Genomic DNA, 24,035 nt, shown 5'->3' with positions numbered 1-24,035 from the left:
TAATGTGAATATTTGCTGCTTTTCTGTTTAACATCCTTGTAAACTGAATATTTTTGGGGGGTTTTTGTTTCCTCTGAGAGTTTTAAGGTACTTAAATGATCATTTTATACTTTTACTACTATTATTATCACCACTACTATTCCACTACAACTCAGAGAAAAATATTGCACTTTTTAATCCACTATTTATTTGGCAGCTGTTTGTTATTTTACAATGAAAGATTTTACAAACAATATGCTGATGATTGTTATAATTAAACTACTGACCAACATACACATGAAGTAGCTAAAATGAGTTTTATCTCACCTTGATACAAAAGTCAAATATTACTCAGACATTTATGCATCTGTAATAATACTTGAAAATGTAAAAGTATAACTAACAAAGGACATTTTCCTGTAGAATCTTTACTTTTGATACTTTTAAGTGAGTTTTGCTTATGATAATTTTACTTAAGTAACATTTACATTTTGTAATGGAGTATTTTCAGTGTGATAATGCTACTTCTACTTAAGTAAAAGATATAAATACTTCCTCCTCCACTGCTGGAAAACCCTAAAAATTCAACAAGTTAAACAACAAAGTGAGCTTCTATTTCTAAAACATCTTTCAAGGAATCTGTGAGCTTCTAGTTTCATTTTTATATATATTGACTTAAGGAGCCTGACAACCTTTTAAAATAATTTAGCACTGTAATTTCAGAAAGGTTCCTGCTGACTGTAAGGTCTTAGTGACAGGTACGTAGGATAAAGGAAATAAAAGGAAAGCAAAGAATGAATTAATTTTATCTGATGAAGGTCTGAGAACTGAAACGTCGTGTTATGGACAGAGTGCAGGATTAATTTAGTTTCCTTTTCAAGTCAAAACCTTTTAATATAAACCATAAATCATATTGATATCACAGGAAAAGCAACAACAAAATAGCCGTAAATATACTAAGATGTAGCAGTGATGTTTTATTTCCCATTCTTTAACGTTTTTATTCAATTAAAACCATCTGAAGCTCCTGTATTTGCTGCTGGGATTATGCAAATGAAGCATCTTGTATGTAATAACAGTACAACGAGGTAGAAGTATACCAAGCTTTATTGAGCATTGCACTCATTCATGTACAGGTAATGTTGAATCTTTTTTTGTACAACTCTTGTCAGTAGTGCAACTCGTGCAATGATTAAAGAAAAGAAAAAAAAAAAAAAAAAGAGTCCTTCAAGTGTTTCAACTTCAGAAAGAGCCGATCTGCCATATGACACTTTAAAGTCAGCAGCACATGTACATAAACATCTCGAAAAGACAAAATAAAATTTAAAAAAAAAAAACATGAGTTGTTGGCTTAAATATGGTGGACAGTCGAGTTGAAAGATGTGATTTCCGATTTTAGAGAGAGCAGACATTATTAATATTCTCAATAAAGTCTCCGAAATATCGTCCCAACAAGTTTGGAGATGTGCTGCGTTGAATCAGTTTGAATCCTTTTACAAAGTGTACAAAAAAATGCACATGTGGGTATGTTACAAAGACTTCTTCCTTCTTATTTCATGTGGTTTTTTTTAAATGCAATCAATCAATAACAGGAGAAAAAACACACTTAATAATAACAACTAATCCACAGGGTTTAAAGATGTGTCTGAGCGCACCGTCTCACTAACATCTTCTATTATCAGCCAATAGGAGCGGCTCATGTATCCAGACTTTTAGCCCGTCCCCCCTTTTCCAGTGCAGATCTATAAACGCAGGACAGGACCCGAGGAGGAGGCAGAAGAGCTATTTAACAGAAGCGATCGTCTATTTTTTAAAATTTTTTTAATTACAGCTCGGCTCCGGAAAAGCAGATGAATTAGAGGAGGAGGAAGAGGAGGAGGAGGAGATGTGTCCGTAGCATGTGCTGTGAGTCAAACACAGGACAGTACTGAGGAGAGGTGAAGGAGGATTTGAGTTATGGTCTCATGCATTTCAGATACTCTAGTAGAAAAAAAAAGAAAGAAGAGATTTTCTTTGTTTTGTTTTTCAAAGAGGGTCTTTGTATGAGTTTAACCCCTGAGCACAATTCATTTAAAAAAAAAAAAATGCAACAAAATAAAAACATAAAAACAGAGCAGAGTTTGAGACTGAAACCGGTGTGAAGATCAGAAAGCAGCGAGTCTTTGTCGAGGACACGAGTTTCACATTTCTCAGAATTCCTTGGCTGCTTCATCTTAATAATGTTTAACATATTTCCTTCTACTTTCAGTGACAGATATGTAGTCCAGCCTGAAAAAAAACAAACAAAATAAATACCGAAAAGTCGTTTTTTTTTTAACAACTGTGGAGCCTGTTTCACCGAATCTGCGACATGCAAGCTGCGACATGAGATAACATCCGAAAAAGGAACGGCGTACTCGCGGCACATGCTCGAATATACGAGAGAACTTTTAAGACTTGCGAATTTATCTGATGTTTGAGAGTGACGATCGTTTACGGAACCGGACGCCGACACCTTTTTTTTGCAATAAGAAAGTGCTCGCAAATCGATTTCATTAAACAGCGACAACAAGAAGTCAAATTTAACGTGGAAACACGACTGTTCAACTAAAAACAGCTTTGACTTGTCATGAGTTGGACATCGTGTTGCTCCTTCACTCCAGAATAAGTCTGGTTTATTGATGATACAAGCTTAACTTCCTCAAATATTATCTTTGTGAAACATTCTTTAATTTCATGCAGTATAAATAGAAGCGATTCGTCATCAGATAACGGAGAGTGAAAGCGTGTTTGGTGTGTTGGGAAGGTGCCTGACTGCAGTAACTACGTGTACTGATACAAAAAAAAGGCACATAAGACAAACTCCTGCTTGTTAATGTTACGATGAAGAACAAAATGATGAAGTGTGAAATAAAAACAAACCAAGGAACTTTGATAAAACGTGAGACTCATGTGTGAAACAAGCTGATTAAGATGCAGAAGAAGTGGATTCTGATTCTGATTCTGATGATGATGATGATGATGATGATGACATTTTGGTCTTTGTTTCATGAGTGACTACGATGACCGACAGAAGAAGAAGAAAAAAAGCACACACCTGGTTTCCCGTAGTTATCAAATTCTTTCACTGCACATGTACTGAATGTCTGAGGAATAAAGGTCTTCATCATATATTAATTATTGGATTGTAGTTTAGCATTAAATGCCCTTTTTTTTTTAAAATTTGTGGTCTTTGCTTCATGTCAGATAGTTCGGACTCGGGGCACGAAAGAATAAACAGCTTTAAAGCGTCGGGTGAGGATAGTGAATAACTGAAACCGCCACAGGCCGACATCTACGTTTCAACTCTCAACTCAAGTCCGTCTTAATCAATATATCACAAATCTTTCACTCTGAATGTCAGAGGACGATACATCACCCGTCAAATCTCTCTAGGTGATAACACGAGTCTCTCGAAGGTTAAAAGAACAAAAAAAAACAAAAAAAACAAAAAAAAAAAAAACAACAACAACCCTGAAATCTTTTTCTCTGTACAACCACTGCTTTACATGTGAGAACGGTCACAGCTTGGTGTGACCTCTGACCCTCGGAGACGATGGGCGGGGGCGTGAGGGTGCAGAACAAGGGACAGCGGTCCTGGAGGTCTGCGGTGTGCAGAGAGATAGAGATGGAGCCAGATCCCTTTTAGTGTGGGGGATGTGAACTCGTGGGATCGAAGCCCGTGAAGCAGAGTGGTCCGAAACCCCCCCACCCCCCACCCAGACTATGTGTTGGGTGCGTGACTGAAACTTTGGGGGTGCAGCTGTTGCCTCTTCTGTTGCTCCTGCACAGCCAGCTGCTGGCTCTGGTCCGACGTGGAGAGCTTGTTAATTAACGGAGACACGCAGTTCGCTGGAATGATCAGTCCTGTGAAACAGAGAGAGAGAGATGAGAACGAGCTGTGAGGCTGCTGTTTCTACGACGTGATAAAAGGATATTTTGGGGGAAACATGCTTATTTGCTTTTCTTTTCTGGCGACCTCATGGTGACAAGAGTCCAAATCATGGCTCCCGGACAAGAGAAAGGTCCGCACATAACCTCCCGTAAAACCAGAACTAGTTGTTTTATTACTTTGTTTACTGTATGGATTAAACAAACAACTTATAACATGTTACGTCAGTGAGCTTTAGAGGTACTGTGGACAGATCCAGGCCAGCTGTCTCTAGAGACTTTATGCCAAGCTAAGAAAAAACATAACAAAACAAACCAAAAAAAAACATGTCAGCGGCCATGTGTCCATATTTACTGACATTTTACAGACATAAAACTTTATTGAGAAAAATAATAGTCAGATTTGTCTGTAAAAATAGTCAAAGTGACCGTTATAATTTCCCTGAATCAGAGGAAAACATTTTAAAATGTCTTGTCTTGTTCAGCCAACAGTCTAAAATATTCAGTATGACAAAGAAAAACATTAAATCACAACATTTGAAGAGCTGAAAGCAGCGAATGTAAGCAGCTCCATCAGCAGAGACAGTGGATGGTAACAACTGGTGGAAAACCCCGGAGTGCTTCCTCTGGTTTCTGGCCTGACAAGATCACAACCTTGAAATTATACTGAAAACCCAAAAAGCAAGAACATCACTAAAATAAGGCAGATGTTGGTCTATGTGCTGTTTAAGTGGTTACAGATCACATCCCTAAACGTTGCGCCGAGACGGACTCCAAACCAAAGAAACCCAAGAAGACCAAAAATGACCTGCTGCAGAACTGTGAAGAACGACGGCGGCCAAGATTAACCGACACGGGGGCCCCGACGTGTTGCCAAGGATAAGAAATGATGGAGTGATGCGAATAAGCATGTTTCCCAGAAAACACCCGACTAGTCCTTCAACTTACCAACTATCCTCTGACCGTCTTCTGTTCTGAGACGGACGATCTGCACCTTTACGTTGGTTCCGCTGACGGGGGTGAGCACTTCCTCCAGCTCGTTCCACACGCTGAGCACCGAGCCACACAGGACGTAGTACGTCCGACACCGGAGACCGATCTCGCACGATAGCCCCACCGCTGCTTTCTTACAGTTTCCCCGCCTGTGAGGAGAAACACACAAGAGTTCACGAACCGAGACGTTTTAATTAGACTGATCAACATCAGCTGTGAGGCTTCGGAAGGACTTTTGTTATTGTCAACAAATCCAACAGTTCTTCAGCCTACTTGAGACTGGTTTATTTATCTCTGATGTACGTACCAGAATGCATGAGAGCAGATCTTTGCTGACAGCTTGTACTGGTCCGTCCAGTGCTGCTTAGCGTCTTCTGACAAGACCTAACAAACCAAAAACACCAGAAGTCGTCACAGAAAGCATTCAGCCTCCTTCTCCTAGCACTTTTTTTTTTAAATAAAATAATGTTTTTACCTTTTTAAACCTCTTCTTGATGTCTGCGTACGTCTCCAGTTTGAGCTGTCTGCCGGTGTTGGGTCTGTACACCAGGAACAGCCTCTTCTTGGTGTTCACCTCTTTGACCAGTATGGCTGTTTTCTTGTTGTTCCTCATCTGATGAAATGAAACACATTTTACTGAAAGAGAAATCCATCACCAGTTACACGAACTGAACTGCTGCAATCATCATACATCAGTCGGATTTCTGGGGACGAGAACTGCCAACTAGCCGAGGCTCCATCCATTAACCTTTCATTCATAAATCTGCATAATTGTGCAAAGTATTCTTGGCTCAGATATGAAATCACTCGATGCTAGCGGATGTGTTTGTTGCTACCAGAGCTGCACGATTAGTCAGTTAATTGATACGTTGATGCAAAGAAAATTGATCAGCAACTATTTTGATGATTAATTAATCAATTAATCATTTTTTGAAGAAAAAATGTCAAAAATGTGATGTTTCAGGTTCTCAAAGTTGAGATTTTGCTGCTTTTTCTTGTTTTACAAAACAGAAAATTTAATTTATTTGGATTTTTGAGCAGTTGTTCAGATAAAAGAAGTTGCTAGATGAAGTCACACTGGGTTTTGTTTTGCTGTATAATGTTTTGACCTTTGTCTGTGATCATTCCTGTACACAGCAGGATGATCTACCAATACGGATCATCACAATGCAAATTTTACTACAATAAAAAGGTGGAGATAAAATCTAAAAGTGATCCTGTTACAATAAAACTACAAACACTCTTAATTTAAAAGTGTCAAATTCATATAGTCAGTTTGTTTTGAGGCCCTTCACTAGATATTGATATGTGGAAAGATGACAATGGAGAGAGAAATGGAACAAAGGTCCCAGTGATGTTGTGGTTCTGGTCGGCAGAGCTAATCTACCCTCTCATACCTGTACATAGAAGCCATCATCTGGTCCGTTCTGTTCTGCCCAAGCATGCGTGGCATCTTCCCAGGACATTCCTCTCTCCACACTGACCTGTAAGAAAAGACACACAGATACAAAGTCAGGTGAGGTTACTGCGATCGTATCATAAAGAGGAGAGAGATCTAAACGACGTAAACGTTTATATGAACGTACTGTGAAGAGTTCAACATGTCCAGATGTGGTGTAGCCTGGTGTTAGGAATTTCCTGCAGTCCACCTTCTTCACCTTCTCGTCACCGGAGCCCAGATCTGATAGAAGAAACAGGGAGACATATATTACAGCTGAAATACATCAGGCAAGGACGCCACGGGTCACATAGGTGCCAGCTATTGAGTTTTTCCGAGTGATAATGCAGTTGGTTACGCAGAGTTTGGAAGCGTAGGCTATATTAACTGGTACTGAATTGATGAACTCGATCGTTTTAACTACAGGATTTGATTTATTTATTTTGATGTGCAATGAAAAAGAACCCAGAAGGCTGCATCGCATTGCCTCTGGTACAACGGAGGTGTTTATTTTGATCCTTTTAAAACAGATTGCACAGTTCTATGTAGTTTTAACCTGTCGGAGGGCCGCATAGAGAAAACAAAAAATAGACCAATAGCCGTGTAAAAACAGAGATGAGCAGTGCGATGCCCGCGAGGGTGCACGCGGCTTCCGCAGTTGGTATAGCAGATTATAACAGACGCACTCTGCTGCAGCAGACGTGTCACGCCATGTCTGTGCTTAGTGTATTTAGACTGTTAGAAAGAATTCAGGTCCAATGAAAATGAACCACTGAAATCCAAGCTTACATGTCAGAGCAGACAGATGGTTATGACTCAAATCATAAAAAACGTTGTGCAAGAAAATCACTTAACTCTGCCACAGTTTAAAAAAAACAAAATCTTGAGTTTTAAATGTGAATATGGTTGAATATGGAGCCCGGGGGAGGAGCCATGGAGAGAAAAAACAAAACAAAAAACAACTAATTAATGCTCTCGATTTATCTGTTTTGCCTGTTCTCCTCTTGTGGAGGCACCAGATGCAGTCAGTCAGCCGGATGTTTGGAGAAAGCAATGAAGAAAACATTTCCCCTGAAACGTCTGTTAATTTATGTGCTGATGCGTGTTGAATGAAGAGTGAGTAACACGTAGTATAATATAAACTGGATGACATCCGCAGTAGCATCAAAGTTTCCACGGTGGAAAAGTAGATTATCATGTTGAATACGTTTAAAGGATCTCAGAGAAAACCTGAAGAACATCCACGTTATCTCAGCCTGAGATCAAAATAAAACCTTATTGAATCCAAGTGATCCCTGGTAAGAGTGTAACGCAGGGCGAGAGAACGGCATGAGGCTGAATTCCCCTAAATCGAGAGCACAAATTACAAAATAGTAACTCGAGAGCACAAATTAGTCATTTTCTTCTCCACGGCTCCTCCTGGGGCTCGGCAGAGGAATAATGGCTCTCTTACCGAGAATGCCCATGTCATATCTGCCGTTCTTCTTGGCTTCCTGAATGACTGCTGCCAGTGTGTCAGAGAAGTACTGGAACAAGGCGTTCTGCTGCTGGACCTCCATCCCTAAAATACGGTTCAGGAACTTCCCGATGTTGTTGTAGTCTGCAGCGGGAACAAAGTATGAGCGTTAGATTAATTAGAGTATTCTCCACCTCGTTGTTGATGTGTTGTACATCAAATTAAACAAGAATAGTTGCAATGTCACTTTAAAAAAATCACCTTTGTCCAGTGACAGCGTGCCAGATCTGTCCTCCACATTAATGAGGCCGACACCTATTAATCCACTTTGGATTTCTGCAGAAGAAGAAAAACACTTTTATCACTCAGAGACACATGAGAAGCACTGATTTGTTTCAAACACAGAAATCAATACAGTTTGCTAATAATTACTTCTATGGAATGAACTAAAAGTACAGCAAACAGAAATAGATTGTAGCAACATGAGACTACAAGTTTCTTGCGTTGTTTTTGATAACATGAGTCATACCTTTGAAGAAATCCCCTTTAAAGTTTGAGGGCGGCGACACCAGCGGAGCGTCGAGCTTCACGATCGATTTCATCACAATTTCCAGAGCGTTTCTGCCGTACTGTGAACAAGATTACAGCAAGTGAGTCACTGTTAATAACTACGACCAAAAAAAACACAAAAAAAAAAAACACATGTGAAACAAAACACTCGATGTTCTTACTTTGTTGTCAAAATTAAACCTGCTGAGATCTCGAGTTTCTGTTGCTCTTCTGTCTCCGTGAGTGAGAGCACCCTGTTAAAGATTTAACACAAATGCAGTTAATGTTTAGTAGAAATGATAAACTTCACCACAATTTAAAAAAAAACATAACAATTCAATGAATCCTTACCAAGCTTTCAAGTCTTTTGGCAACAATGGATGCAAATCTCTGCTCTCCTGCGAGCTCCGATATGAGGAAGACATATTCTGGGGCCGTGACCTGGTTTGACCTGTGAGTTCTCCCTGCGTCCGGAGAAACAAGAGAAGAAGAGTTCAGTATGTTTTGAACCACATCCTTATTCGTTTAATCAAATGTTTGTATTACCGAGGGTTAACATCTACTGACCGAACTGCTGTATAGCTCTGTCTGCGCTCCACGGCAGCTCCAGCGTCATGTGGACTCTCCGCCGCTGGTTCTTCACCCTGCGGTCGGCCTGCAGGGATATACCCGAGCTGGCGGCTTCCGAGATGATGGCGATGTTCTGGTTGACAAGGCGGACGACGGATATTAAGTTTTCACGTACAAAATATGGAATAAGCAGCTGTTAGTTCTTTATTAAAAGTCTGTCAGTCGTGTCCAAAAGTTTTAGCTCAACCATAAGGAAATGAAACCAGTCTCTGCTGGCTGGTGGCTTGTTATAGGAGGTTAATAATCTGCAGTATAACAGAGGGACGTCATTGAAATTAGTGCAGCTGGTCAGAATCAGCGGATGAGTCGGTAAACCTTTCAGTATTTATTAATACATATATACAGAATAATAAATATTCTGTCTGAACATCCACTAAGTAATTACAGCACCAAACCTCTAATAATAATAATAATCAGTTACATGACTGGTAAAACCCATCTGTCCTCTTTAAAGTTTGCCTTTTTACCTTTTCTCCATCCATGAATCTTTGTTTCTCTGTGAGGTTGAGGATTTCCACGGGGACATCCAGCTCAGAGCGAGACTCATAGGTGATGCTGCCGTCGTCGTTACTGACCACACGACCTTTACGGCCCGTCATCTGAAAAGAGACGGAAAAGTGAGAAAAGTTATTAAAAAAACAAAACGTATGTCTCAGCCAACCAGTCAAGCTGCAGTTAATATCCACGTCTGTCCACTCATAATATTTGTAGTGAAGACTTTGAAGGAATTTAATAAAAAAGGTATTAAGGTTGTTTTGTTTGGAGAAATAAAAGTTATCAGTATATTGACATGTTTGATTCCAGTGAGAAATACGTCGTCTTCACTTAAATACTGTGAAACTTTGTCATAATTAGCGTATAAATTCTTAATTACGGACAAAAACGTGTTTTGTGAGGTCAGTGACCTTTAACCACCTAATTCTAATCAGTTCATCCTTGAGTCTTAGTGGACATGTGCGTCAGATATAATGAAATTCCCTCCAGGTGTTCCTGAGATATCGCGTTCATGAGAGTGGGACGATAATGTGTCCGGCCACGGCTGTCGCAGAGGCATATTTAATAAAAAAAAAAACAACAAAAAAGAAGCGACCACAGATGTTTGTACCTCGGCTACGTTGTCAGGTCCTCCCAGTTCATCTATTAGCTCATCCAGAGTGTTGGGAGGTAGATCCTCGGCTAGCTCCTCCAGTTTTTCCAGCAGATCTTTCTTCATTTTCTGGGCATGTTCCACTGCGTCCTGACTTGTTAGGCAGCTATCCTGACTCTCTGCCTTAACTTATGAAGAAGCAAAAAACAATACATTCATTAACCCTCAGAAGGCCAAATCAAAGAGCTTTAATCAAATTTTACCTCGCGCTAACGTGTTTACCTGCGGCAGGCGCGCTGGGAGGGTTGACGGGGGCAGTGAAAGCAGGCCTGGTGGAGCCCAGCCCTGAGGCTAACAAGGCACTTTGAATGGAGTCTGGATCGATACTCTTCCTTCGCTTTTTCTTCTTCTTCTTCTCTTTCCCTTTCTTTGGTTCCTTTCTGATGAGCCACGGATCTAAACGGAGGAAGGCATGAAGGTTTGCTGTGATCATAAGCTATAAAATGTCTTCGTTTAACATCCACAACCCGAAATCTGGATTCTCACCATCTTCCTCGTCGTCATCAGACTCGTCTCTGAATGGGTTGAAATCGTCGTCTTCATCCGCCGAGCTGACAGATTTGAAGCTGTCGTCGCTGTCTTTACCGGACTCTCTGTCCGACTCCTCCGACTGGCTGTCCTCTGAGCTGGTTCCCGACAGACCGCCGTGCTTGCGAGGCTTCTTTTTGGGCTTCTTTTTGACCTCCGAACCTGGAGAGACCACGATGAAGAGATTAAACGAGAATCAAGACAAGAGGTATTTTTTCTTCTTTCTATTTGATATTAGCTTATAATTTCCATTACCTTTCCTTTTCTTGCCCTTCTGCTCAGGTTCTGCTGGGGTCTCGCTGGGAGAGGGGGTCTTCTTCGCTGAGAGGTCAATACCTAGCAGGCTGTAAAGCTTCTGTCGGTCAGGAGCTGGAAAATGCTTCTCAATCAAGGACTGCAGCACCCCTCTGCAACAGAAACACTTCATTACAGTTCCTGCATACGTCGTTCTGTTACAACTGTGTGAAAAGAATCATCTTTTTTTTTTTCAGCTGTGGTTTAAGTGAGTCCGTACTTTGCAGTTGACACGAAGTCATTGAGTTCTCCTCCTCCTTCCTCCAAGGCCTCCAGTGTTCTTGCTTCTCCGGTGGACTGAAGACCGATCACCACACACTGCAGAGGAAACAGCTTGTCAGTATTTCATGCACAGAGGATGTCGCTGATCACAACATGAAGAAGAGTTCTAGGAGGGCACTGAGTAGCTTTTTGTTTAGCGTTTGTTTCAGTGTTGACCAAACTCTTATCTTTGGTTATCTTTGGTGATAATTCAAAGCCTCTGCAACATTTTTAAAGCTCCTTATATGCATGCTTGATTAGTCGGACGATAGAGATTTTTCCGGTAACGTTTTCCTGGTCCTGATTGCTTCATCATTGTTTTTTTAATATTGATTTTCAGGCATTTGTGCCTTTATTAGATAGTGAGAATCAAGAGATGACAGGACACTAGGGGAGAGAGACATGTGGTATGACATGCAACAAAAGCTCTGCTGCTGGAATCGAACTTGTGCTAATGTGACATGATGAGTGTTAACCAGCAGGCAACAGAGGCGCTCCAGCTTCATCGATGTTTTGTTTCAGGTGGTTGTAAATATGTTACATTTTCTCATCATCTATGAGTCCGGTTCCACACAGCAAACTGCACCATGTGCTTTTTTTTTTTTTTTTTTTTTTTTAACAGTAAAAGCACTTTGTCAGCGTTTTGCCAGAAGTAGGTTATATGAATGTGTTTGCTATTCCTCACCAGCACTGGGTTTCCACCATGCTGACCTATTTTTAAGAAGCGTTTTCTTTCACATTTTACTCTGCTGTCTTTCACATGTTAGATTTACATTGATGGCCCCCCCCACCACCACCACCACCACACCCCATCCTTCCTGTCATGTTGAGTAATGTACACTTGCCCTGCAGCATACGACAGATCAGAGAGATACTGGGAGCGTGCGGTTTGATGCAATCTCCCCACTAACGCAAACACGGCAGAACTGTATTCACAGATCAGACCGCAGAGTGGCAAGTTCATAACCTTCATTATAAAGTCATCATGCAGAGAGTTCAAGAGTTGTCTCACCTTTCCATTCTGGACCTCCTCTCTGGCCAGCTGGACCACCCTGCGGACTTTGGATGCGATGCAAAGGTATTTGAAGAACCTCTGGTGAGCGGACCAGAACTGTCCCCACATGGACTTCTTCATGCGTTGCTCTGCATCCATCAGGTTCGCAGCCTGCTGGAATTTCTCACGTGCACTCACCCACTGAAAGACGCACGATGACATATATTCATTAACGGCGAGCAAAAAACAAACAAACAAAAGGAACGCAGTCGTGTGTTTTTAAAATGCATTTCTACAAGCTTATTTAATGTGCTTACCAGCCTCACGGATTTGTTATACATGTAAATGTATTTCTGCGTCAGAGGAACTTCCTCAATCTTGAAAGTGACACCTGTAAAACTCAACTGCCTGGCGATGTACATCCCCCTCAGTTTCATGTCCATAGCAACAATCTCCATGGCGCCAACACCTCTGAAAAAACAAATGAAAACATACATGTTAGGCCGGCGGACATTTGTTGCTCCTCTGATAAACTTTCCTGTCAGAGAAACTTACCTGCGTTCAACAGCTTGGATAAAGTTGCCAAACTCTCTGAAGGGTGTTTTATGTCCCCAGATGCCCAACCGGTTCATATAAGCCATGTTTCGGGGTTCAGACGCACCTAGACAGGAAGAAATATATTTTAAGAATGTACAGCAGTGGCTCGGATTCACCAGGAATCCATTCAAGAAGCAGGTTTCATTTGATTGTGTCTACTAACCCGTAGCGCTGGCGTACACAACACGAGCCTTGGGGAGTTTGTTCTGCAGTTCCAACACTGCGAGCCCAGTTTTCGTAGGCTTGGATGATCCGATCGGACATACGTTTTTGGCTTTATGACACTCGTCATACACAATCTGTAGTCATCCGGTTAAGGAAAGGCATTAACATTTCTAAAAGAATCTTATTTAAAAATCACCTTTAATGCAGTTAAGTTTGGCATATGTGAAAATATATGAAGTAATTTCCTGAGTACGTCTGTTTTACTGACTGATCATCTCTTCAAAAAGGATACAACTCCGTCAAAGTCCTCGCCACACCAGTGGAGAAGCTGTTGAAATCTGGTCTTGTACTTCCCTCCTGATTGGCTCTCTCCTATCAAGGAGGAGTAGGTGGCGAAGATCACGCCTTTCTTCACGCTCCCATTGTGTTTTGAGGAGATTTTGCCATATTTGAACTGATAATATATAAAAAAAAGTTTAATTGAATCAAACTCTGCAGTTACAAATCCAGTAAACACTCACTGTTTTCATGTATGTATGATAGAAGTAATCTTACCTTGTTCAGTGAATGAACCTGGATGTTCTTGGCTCCTATATCCCTTAAATCCCTTTCAGCATCATACTTCAAGTCATTGGAGACACTAAACCTGAACAGAGGAGGGGAATGTATATAGTTAGAGGTAATATGTTGTAAGTATAACATTCATAGTTTGTAATTTCCAGTGTTAAACACAACTGAAGAGATTTGGAGTATTTACCAAAGTGATCTCTTCCTGCCTAAAAGATAATTCTCATAGATGACCCCTGCGATCGTCCGGCCTTTCCCCACACCAGCTCCATCACCGATCAAATACGCAGCTCGATCACCGCTGGGGAGGAATGTCTCGTGTTGCTGTGATACATCGAGACAAGAAACACACAATTAATTATTTGCCTTTCAAAGTAATAAAGAGCCACAGAGTGAGTCGGAGCGGTCACACATGAGAAAAAGAAGCTGCGAGTGTTTACCTGAGCGGCGTATGTGATGGCTTCCAGCTGCAGAGCAGACAGGGAGCCGCGATCGATGACTTCTTCTGGGATGGACAGTCTGTACCAAACATCTGGCGGGTTGACGCTGGACAGGGAACTGGTCTCCACCACTGGATCAGGATGCCGCAGGCCGACCTTTACTGTGTTGACAAAATGACTGGTCAGCAGATCGATCCACAAACAATATCACAGCTGTACGATACGATACAGTGTAAAGTCGTCATTACTCAATGCAGGAAATTGCTATTAGACCTGAGTAGGACATACATCATTTAAATGATATATCTGTAACATTTTTAACATCTGTGTATAATAGAATGTTAGTTTCTTTCATGTTGTTGGTGTATATGCACTTTCACACCTCATATAAACAGTATTCATCTTTCTATGTGTTGACGTAGTACAGGCACTGCACTAGTAAACACTTAAATTAGGGTAATTCATTTAAAAATCCTGCACGATATTCCTGTAACAGTATAAATAGAAGATTTACTGACATTGACAAGTTCTGTGAATTTTCTCTGATGTTTAGGAAAGAATTAAAGGGATATTTAAGGGATACAGGTTACAGCTAGAGAATATCGAAATTGTTGTTTCCTTTGATTGTAATCCCTCATTCCCAAAAGTTATGATTAATTTGATTATATTATTAGGCAAGTTTCACATATGGAAAAAGTCTTTTTAGTAGCATCGTATCTATTCATTTATTTTATTAGGTTTTTATATCAACAAACTAAAATACAAAATCTCTGACATCACAACTTACAAGTAAATCAGTAAAACTAAATAAAGGGTGTAATAAATCATAGTCATATTTATATATATTTACATTACATTAACGCTAAGAGGAAGTCTGACAGGACATGAGAAAGTGAAAAACAGAAGGGACCGGAGCACGTTCACTGTGTGAACACACTTCTGCTGTCCTGAACTGAGAAGCACCTGATTCAGCTGTTCACTCTGTTTCTACCAGGACATGAGAGACGTGACTCAGAGGATCATACTGGTTTCTTTCTAACTCATTTGAAAGAAAAACCAAAAGACAAACGGCAGATTTATTTATTTATTTATCATTTATTTATTTATTTATGTGCTGTCTGAGCCTTTGTATTTTAGTTTGTTGACATTAAAAGCTTGCTGTTATATATACACTCAGTGTTAACCTGCTGAGCAGTTTCCAGGGCGTTTGTGTTTAAATGTAAGAACCAAACAAAGCTGCCTTTTATCAAACTCTGACGAGATGTTTTTCAGACGTTTGTTGTCGTAAAACGCGGCGTCATGTGATTAGGGAAGCATTCTGCACTATAATACCAGAATTGTAAACTAATTTTTTATGAGATTTAAACTCCTCCAACACAACACTTACGTTTCATCGGCATGTACTCTGCATAAGTCTCTGCGTGACCCAACTCTTCTTCCTCCTCCTCCTCAGGCTCTTCCTCCTCCTTCATCCCTGGTAGTTTCTGTAAACAGAGAGTCACATAAAGAGATGAGCAGTTATTACCAGATATTCATCTGCTTATAAACAGCTTTCAAACATAACCAGAAATATCAATATTCCACTGGGGCCTTTAACATACAGACACATTTAGCAGCGTTCGACATCTTTCTTAAATCAATATCATAATACTAACCAGAGCATGTGAAAAGTTGTGCATTTTAATGTCGTCATTAATCCAGATTCTGGCAGCGTCTTTACCCAAAACCTCTTTCTTGATTCCATTATTCATTTCACCTGAAACACAAACAAACAGAGACCAGATGTGTTACTGAGAGACTCAAAGCTGCTCAAAAACTCACAAATATCGATTTCAAAATATTATAATTTTAACGGGGCCTGTTAAACCTCGGGTTTGTCATTCCAACAAATGAGGATTTAACAAAGGTTGATCTGTTAAAATCAGTAATATCCAGATGAAATGTGGACAGGAAAGTGTTTCAAGGACTATAACTGAAAGATCTGGACTTTATAGCAGGTTTTGAAAATCAGACACACATGAATTTATAGTCTCATTCGACACACAGTCAGCCATAATTTTATTATATTTTGCAGAAGATTTTTCCTCTTTATAAGCCTCATTTACTGAGGGATAAACAGAGAAATTGATTAGCTGTGGCTGAACATAGATGGGAAATACCAAATGCCTTCTGCTGAGATTTAAACCTGCACAGCATGAATGAAGAGACTCTAAAAGAACCACCAGGAGTGCCAAACCTACTGAGAGTTAAACACCTAACACTACAGCTTTAAGCTCATTAAGTGTACGGTTCTTATAACTTCTTTAAATGTCTTGTATGTCTCTCTAGATGGGGGTGATCAAAACTATACATCACAAATGATTGATTTGACTTTGTTTAAAGGAGTACAGCATGTACAAAACTGTTAACACACACCGGTCTCGCTGCACGTTTAAATAACTCACCCTGACCGGTGGCTGTTGCCGTGGCTACCGGTGTAGTAATGTCAGGTGGAGGCTTTAGCTTCATGAGCTCCATCAGACTGTTGCCCTTTAGGCCAGTGCTCCTCACATTGCCCGTCCTAAGGAGGTCTTTCAACTGAATCTGTGAGGAAAAGCAAACGTATAATCAGAATTTTTAACAAAGAAATTTTTTTTATTTTTTATTTGAACAAGGGAAACATGGGTCCCACTGGCCCCAGTTTGTGTCTCTCATGCACTAACGTTACATTTCAGTCTACTGCATGATAGAAACAAGTTTAATCTGTTTTCCAAGATTCCTAATCCAAACACAGATAGCAGCTGTTGGCTACCTGGGCAGGAATTCAAGGATTCTTTAAATATCTTCACAACAGCCTCAAATGTTGTCAAATAAACTTCTGTGCTTCTCAAACATGGCCGGGTATTTATCCTCCGGAGAAACAGATGCTAACTCGTAATGCTAAAACATTAGAGACACAAACTCACCTCTCTGTTAGAAGGCACAACTGTGGACACTGAAGGAGGGATACTTGTAGTCGAGGGGGTCGGTGAACCTCGCAGGGCTGCGTTAGCGACATGGACCACCTTGGTGACGGTTATGGTGTGTTTGATTGGGTTTGTAACTGACTGTTTGGTCACAGTAGCTCCTAATGACGGCAACTGATTCAGCTGATTTAAGACAAATGTGGTGGTTGATGGCTGAGGTTTGTGCTGTTGGAGACAGAAAAAAACATTTTAATACAGAAAACAAACATCCGCTGCATCGTAACATTGTGTCTTGCATAATTAATTTAGGGAACTGAATGTTCCAAATCTCACCCTGATAGTAACTATAGGGACCGGAGCTGGAGGCTCAGTTCGAACAGCGTCCACTGACTCTGTCCCCAAACCAGCATCCAGGGCACTGATGGAGATAGACTGGAGGACAACCAGAAATAAGAACATTAACATATAGTTATGAAAATTCAAAATAACTTCTGCTCCCATTTAAGCAGAAAACAAAAGCTCATCTTACTTGCTGGGTTGTAGAGGGCTGTGCAACATCCTGAGAATCAACATCAAATAGACCGATATCATTTGGGCAAATGCCGCTCTCACTAAGAGCAGTGAGAAGTAAATCCTGTCCAGGATCCATCTGCAAAGACAAACTCATGTTAACATATTTCATGCTGACGATATTGGTTTATAAATAAAAATATCATCCCAACAGTGATAAAACAGTAATAAAAATATTTGGGCGTGAAACAGTTAGTTACGCAACAGAGAATCCATCTGCAACAACTCTGATAAGCGGCTGTTAATATATTTTTCAAAGTAAAAAGACTTCCTGCCTTAGTTTGTCTGATACGAGAGTAAACTGAACCTCATTCATGACGTGCAATTTGAGGACAAAGACGTCATATCGCGCTTTAGGAAATTGTGATCTGCATTTTTCTGACATTGTTTAGACCAAACAAAATCATAGTATTTGGCAGATTAATTGTGAATAAAAAAAAAAGTTAAAACCCTAAAATACTGCAGCAATAAGTAATATTTTGAGGAAAAAAAAAAGTTGTAAATGTAGGAGATTATAATAATTTAAAACCGTCCTGTCATCTCTGGCGCCCTGTTTGTAAAAAGATATGACAAGATCCATTTCTCTGGCATGAAAAAGAGGGAAAATGTTATCACAGACATGACACTCAGTTGTGAAGTTAAACAAGCATCTACACATCAAGAGCTTGATTTTACTTTCACTTAAACGTTTAACTCTTCACAACATAATATAAGACTTTGGAGTTCAAGGTTTGACTTTGAGGTCCTATTACACTGCCTGCTTGTCCCTGCATGACGTTACTTTTTGTTCAGTTCTTTCTTTTGAGCTCGTAAATATTGTCAAAAAGACTAAATCTGCCTGAGAAATCGGTTGACGCAGAAGTGGCAACAACCACAAGCATAGAAATCATAATAAATGACAACTATTTAATCTAAGCGGCAGTAGATGTAAGTGAAAAGATGCAACAATGTCTTCTCTTTTGTCTATTTTTCTTTTTACCTTTTATTTTTTGACTGTTATGCACCACAACACCAACCCTACTTGGCATTAAACCTGTTTCTGACTCTTCATAGACCCACATGTATAGCACACGTGTGTGATGAAACAAGCAACGCAAAGGTCAATTAAAAGTCCACTTTACAATTAAAAATAAATAAATCAGTAATGCGTTTTAGATTCAACATAAAAAGACCAAACACACGATGTTCACGCTTAACGCGCAGTTTAAGTGCTTAGTCATTTAAAACTAATGCAAGTAAAATATTCAATCTATTTAATTTTTTCACCTCGCCGCATCTCCTCTAAAAAGCGCATGACGAAAAAAGTCAAAACGAAACACTAAAATAGGAACACCGACTCCAGATACACGAATTCACTCCGAAATATAAGGAAGAAGATACAAGTATCAGAGATATTCATTGATCACAGCAACCGTTTACACACCAGGACGGATCCGAGACTCGTTACAAAGTGACCCAAAACAAGACACGTGTTTGCAATGCGCCGCTTTAACTTCCTGGTGTCTCTGACTCAACGTAGCTTCCCCCCTCAACAGTCCTCGTTAGCACATCGAGGTTAATCATTATTCAAAACATACAGCAAACAGTGGAAGAAAGAGCCGCACATTTAACGTACAAAAAAAACATATTTTAAATGTTCAACCTCGCTCATTTATAGCTCCGTTTCCTTCACTGACACGCTGTCATAGCGGCTAAACCGGCCTGTTTGGATCAGGGTGACACAGCTTAGCAACGTTAGCTTGTTGGCTCAGTAACCGAAAGCACAACTCAAAGACACTCACATTAAAAAGGACAGTGACATGGCAGTGAAGAGTGAGCTAATAAATCTAATTAAAGTCAATCATGCCGTAATAATAATAATATTATTAATAATGATAATATCAAGCAAATAAGCAAATTTCAGGAAGAAACATCACAGCCGTTAATACTGTTAACGGTAACTCCGGTGACTTTCTCGCTAATGTCTTGTTTTCTCTCCGGTGTCGCCACTTCGCACATGGTACAATTATACTTTTATTACATTAAATTTGGTTGTTGTGTCTAAACATTACATGACATTTTAAAAGCTCCAGATTGTGCCTCATGTTTTTTTTCAGCATACATTCAGATAAACCTCTCTCTCTCTCTCTCTGCTGAAGTTAGCTTCCGATTCAGAATTAAGGGGAAAGTTAAGGGGAACATAAATTATGATATTTAACAGCTGATTCTCTGTTTTTTCCACCACTTACATTTGTGAGAAAGTGTTAGACATCGTAGAAAAAAAAGCTTTAACGCTGTTTTAATCCACTTTCAGATTTGTGAAACCTTCATTTTGCTTATGAAAACAGAAAAAAAGGGCGATTTCACTGCTTTTTTTCCTCCATTCAGACCACATTAGACCAGGCCCAGATCAAAAACCACTATATTTAGACTTGTAAAATCTGGTCTAGATTAACAAGGGGACTCCAGAGACTCATTAAAACGGTTTCAGATTTGTGAAACCTTGTGGAACCTATTTCACTGCTTTTTTCTATTTCCAAAAAATGCAGTGAAATCGCCCTTTTTTCCCCCCAGTTTTCAAGAATAGAATAAAAGATTTCACAAATCTGAAACTTAATAAGTCTTTGGAGTCTCTTTGTTAATGTAGTCCATATTTGACTAGTCTAAATATAGTGGTTTTTGTTCTGGATCTTGTCTAATGTGGTGTGGATGGAGGAAAAAAAAGTAGTGAAATCGCCCCTTTTTTGTTTTCATTAGCAAAAATGTGTTTCACAAATCTGACAGTGGATTTAAACAGTGTTAAGGCTTTTTGCTACGATGTCTAACACTTTTTCACAAGTGTAAGTGGTGCAAAAACAGAGAATCAGCTGCTAAATATCAATATTTATATGCCCCTTAACTTCAGCATTGTTCTTTCTGTTTCGACACAGAAAAGAGAGGGGGGCAACGTGGGAAAAATGGTTAAAAATCTCTCTTATGAGTCAGCAGGCTAAATATTTTAGAAGAGAAGTTAGAAGAGTCTTTGGTGATTCAGGAAAGACTGTCAGCAGTACGTGTTTTTCTTAAAACCACATTGCCGGTGTTAGGTCCCAAATGCTTTTCAAGCCACCTGGTTCACACTCACTTGCTGCGTTCAACCTCACAGCAGGAGTTGTGGTTTAGTTTATATTACTGGGGATTTTCAAGTCGCATTTCATATATATTGCGGTGAATATGAAAGAGACAGACCACAACTGCTGCTGCTGTACACAACGTGTACGGGAGCCAGCTAGCTTGAAAACCAGTTGGGACATGACACCGGTGTTGTGTCGAAATCTGCTCCCCTTCCGATATGCGTTTCCCCTTACCTTAACCTGCACCCAGCCTTATCCTTGACCCCAACCAGGCGTCTTCTGAGGTGCTCAACATGACCCCAAGCTTACCTTAACCCCAACCAGTTATCTCTGGTACGGCTAATCATAACCATAACCCCCTAAACGCGGAGGTGCTGCTACGGGAAGCATTATTTGATGGAGGAACAGACTTAGACACAACACCTGTTACTTATCTTTTAGATTAACCGACGGGTCACCTCTGACATTTGGGTCACAGAGGTAAAAAAAATATGCTTTTATTAGCTGACGTTTGGTTGTGTCTACTAACTTTGGACGTTAGCAAGCAGTGCGTTGACATATGAAAAAAGAAGCCCCAGTTTGTGCCTCTCATGTGTTAGCATACCTCTCTTTCTGTTTCGATACAGAAAAGAAAGGGGGCAACTTGGGGAAAATGGCAAAAAAAATTTCTTATGATTCAGCAGGCGAAATATTTATTCATCTAAACGGTTAGAAGTGAATCTGTAAACACCTTTCAGTAAGCGTTTATAAGCGACAAAGCCGGTTAGTTACGTATCTTTTAGAGAAACCCGACGTTTACATCTGAGACCCAAATGTCTGATATATAATTATGCTTTTATTACCTGCTGTTTGGTTGTTGTTGTCTTATTAACTTTGCGTTGGATGTTAGCGGGCGGTGCGTTGACGTTAAATCGCGTGAGTATTTCCAGGCTAGCTGCGTGAAATCGATAACAACAAGTTAACGATAAATGAGCTTTCCACATGCAATAACATCCAGTAAATAAACACCACCTTGGGAGTCCACACACTGTGTCCGCGGCAGCTCAGTTAGCAGATTACCGCCTCGCATTGTTGTGATGTTGTTGTCGGTGCTCTCGCGCACTGTGTCATTGCCGTTGCTAGCTCACGTTAGCAACGAGAAGCGTTAAACGGAACCGAAAACTTCATATTTCCCTCAGGTGGTGACACACGACGACAGCTGCGTGTTTTTTAAATGAGTTGATACGTTAAGATAAGGTTAAAACAAACAGTTATCAAGCAGGAGGTGAACTTACTTGACAGTTTAACGGCCGCTCCGGGTCGCACTCAGCAGCTCTGGGGGTTTGTTGTCCTCTCCGCTCCGCCGCGCTCACGCCATCTTTTTATCAAACGCTCCGCCGCATGCCGGTCACGTGACGCGCGGCCCGACAGTGGCCGTTTTAACAGTCGAACTCCGCGCGCTGCGTCCGTTAAAACGAGCCTCCGACCGGCCGCAGGGCAACCCGCACCGACAATACACCGACGAAAGCGAGAAATTTAACATTTCTAAACCGTTAACACAAACGACAAACATAGCAGAGTCAGCGAGCTAATACAGCGTCACGTGACCCCCCCGCGAGGTCTGGGTAGGAAGTGACGATGACGAATTTTTCTTCTTCGGCGTCCTCTTCCTCTGCTTTCTTCCTTCAAGTTTGCCTCTTTCATAATATAACTACTGTGTGCATGTACATCAGTGGTGGAAAGTACATTTATTCAAGTACTTTATATTTATTTATTAATTCATTTATTAATCTGGATCCCCATTAGTCACCACCAAGCTAGCAAGTACTCTTCCTGGGGTCCACACAGGTAAACATTACATCATTATGCAAAACAGTAGTGTCATTAAAAGCCAAGGCAAAAGGGAACAAACAATAACAACAAACAAGAATACTACAAAAACAAACAAAAAAATACTTGAGTATTTCCATTTGATGCTACTTAATACTTCCACTCCACTACATTTATTTGACAACTTTAGTTGCTTTTCAGATGAAGATTTGACACAATGGATAATATAACAAGCTTTTAAAATACAACACATTGTTAAAGATGAAACCAGTGGTTTCCAACCTTTTTGGCTTTTGACGTCTTACAAAAAGCAGTGTGTAGTCGGAGTCTAATTTAAATCTGGGCGTAATAATGCTGCACCCATTAAATGAACTGCTTGCTAAAGCTGGAGTATTCATGAAGGAGAAAAAAAATAGAGTTTGTGGTGAATAATTTGATTTTATTTCATATATTTTTGTTCATGTATGTAAATACTGAACCTCAAAGTTACAAATGGATGAATGAACAACATTTTCCTGCAAAATCTCTGATACAAAGGACAAAAATACCCTAAAACTGATTGTTGATTGGGAAAGACCTTCACTCTTAATTAATATATACTGATGTCATGGATGCGCATTCACTCTTTTCTTTTTTACTTTCTTTTCCTATTTGTACTGTCCAACATGAATGTACTATTAAAATATGTCATTAAAGTAGAGCTTTAAATAGTTGTTCTTGAATTTTGGGGCTATATAATAAGCCAATTTTGTAGAAATATATTTGTTTGTAAAGAATAATCTTTTTTTTCAATTTCTGTATCCACTTGGAGTACATATTGTATATCAAATTACTGAAAACACTTTAAAAATATGACAGTAATCTTGTTCTGTGTGCTGAGTGTCTATGACGGTCTATAAGTAGGGCTGATGGAGAGAGTGCAGGAAGCATTTGATGAATAAAGCATGATTTACCAGAGAAGAGTTGTGCGACATGTGTGTTCATTCTGAAAGATAGAAAGTAAACCAGTACTTGAATTTTTCACAATAAAGGAGTAAAACTACTTTCTATGTCTGTAACAGTGGATGTAATTAAGATTCTTTTTATTAAACTGGTCAACAGAAAAAAATACTTTTGTCAACATGGGGGAAAAATTACACCATAAAACACTAAACAGTACATGAATTGCATTTCACCTTTAAGTCTGGAAAATAAGTCTCCCAAGTTGCAGTTATCTTGCAGATCTTTCTCCAGGATTTCTCTGCATTTATCTTCAAACCCTCCAAACGCTACTGCAGAAACATCCCAGTACTCCCAGGCTGACGTGAGGTGTGATACAGCTCAACTGTGGTCTCATCAATCAATACAATCTCCTACCTTGCTTCCGGGGCTCCTACATGCCTTCTGGTCAATACTTGCTCAGAAGTCATGTGAGTCATGTGAAGTACCAAAGCAGCAGTTGCTATATGCACCGTGAGTGTCTCCCTTATCAGCCAAGAACCTGGTGTTTAGTTGAAAGTCAGTTACACAAAAGTGACTCTGTGTCTGTGTGAGAGAGAAAGATTAACGGAGTATATTTAAGCTGGATGTTTTATATTTAAACCTGTAAAATGTAACTGGAGCGTCATTTCTGCACACTGGGAGCTCAAATTGCTCAGAGTCATTTTGTCCTCCAGGACTCTCCTCCTGGTCA

At 40.0% G+C, this 24,035-nt stretch overlaps 1 protein-coding gene across 4 annotated transcripts; it reads right to left on the bottom strand.

The window, feature by feature from the left end:
* Positions 1-1,068: 1,068 nt before the first annotated feature.
* On the bottom strand, positions 1,069-22,170 carry sbno1 (strawberry notch homolog 1 (Drosophila)). Of its 4 annotated transcripts, XM_042394749.1 has the most exons (34): positions 21,566-21,697; positions 21,397-21,488; positions 17,422-17,541; positions 17,226-17,324; positions 16,893-17,117; positions 16,392-16,530; positions 15,603-15,703; positions 15,335-15,431; positions 13,948-14,108; positions 13,698-13,831; positions 13,496-13,586; positions 13,233-13,394; positions 12,939-13,074; positions 12,734-12,839; positions 12,496-12,649; positions 12,197-12,379; positions 11,144-11,241; positions 10,885-11,036; positions 10,588-10,791; positions 10,324-10,497; positions 10,060-10,229; positions 9,422-9,553; positions 8,892-9,027; positions 8,676-8,788; positions 8,507-8,578; positions 8,305-8,404; positions 8,037-8,111; positions 7,773-7,919; positions 6,468-6,562; positions 6,279-6,365; positions 5,357-5,494; positions 5,189-5,265; positions 4,837-5,030; positions 1,069-3,864 (listed from the first exon to the last, which is right to left on the bottom strand). In XM_042394749.1, the coding sequence occupies exons 1-34, from the start codon at positions 21,621-21,623 to the stop codon at positions 3,722-3,724; spliced, it is 4,365 nt and encodes a 1,454-aa protein (XP_042250683.1). In that variant the 5' UTR covers positions 21,624-21,697; the 3' UTR covers positions 1,069-3,721. The 4 variants fall into 4 exon arrangements, with proteins under 4 accessions (XP_042250683.1, XP_042250684.1, XP_042250686.1 ...); XM_042394750.1 differs by lacking the exons at positions 21,397-21,488; positions 21,566-21,697 and adding an exon at positions 21,829-22,170; XM_042394752.1 differs by lacking the exon at positions 21,397-21,488 and having other exon boundaries at positions 21,566-21,586.
* Between the last annotated feature and the right edge of the window lie 1,865 nt (positions 22,171-24,035).

Source organism: Thunnus maccoyii, chromosome 19 (genome assembly GCF_910596095.1).
Source record: "Thunnus maccoyii chromosome 19, fThuMac1.1, whole genome shotgun sequence".
NCBI lineage: Eukaryota > Metazoa > Chordata > Actinopteri > Scombriformes > Scombridae > Thunnus > Thunnus maccoyii.
The sequence above is the reverse complement of the archived record's forward strand: the minus strand, read 5'-3'. Positions and strand labels throughout refer to the sequence as shown.

Excerpts from the sequence above, each read along its gene's own strand:
- sbno1 (XM_042394749.1), bottom strand. The coding sequence starts at position 21,623 with ATGCGAGGCGGTAATCTGCTAACTGAGCTGCCGCGGACACAGTGTGTG. Across the intron at positions 8,112-8,304 it reads TAAAGGGGATTTCTTCAAAG|AAATCCAAAGTGGATTAATA; the intron begins GTATGACTCATG and ends CTTCTTCTGCAG. Across the intron at positions 7,920-8,036 it reads CACGCTGTCACTGGACAAAG|ACTACAACAACATCGGGAAG; the intron begins GTGATTTTTTTA and ends TTCCCGCTGCAG.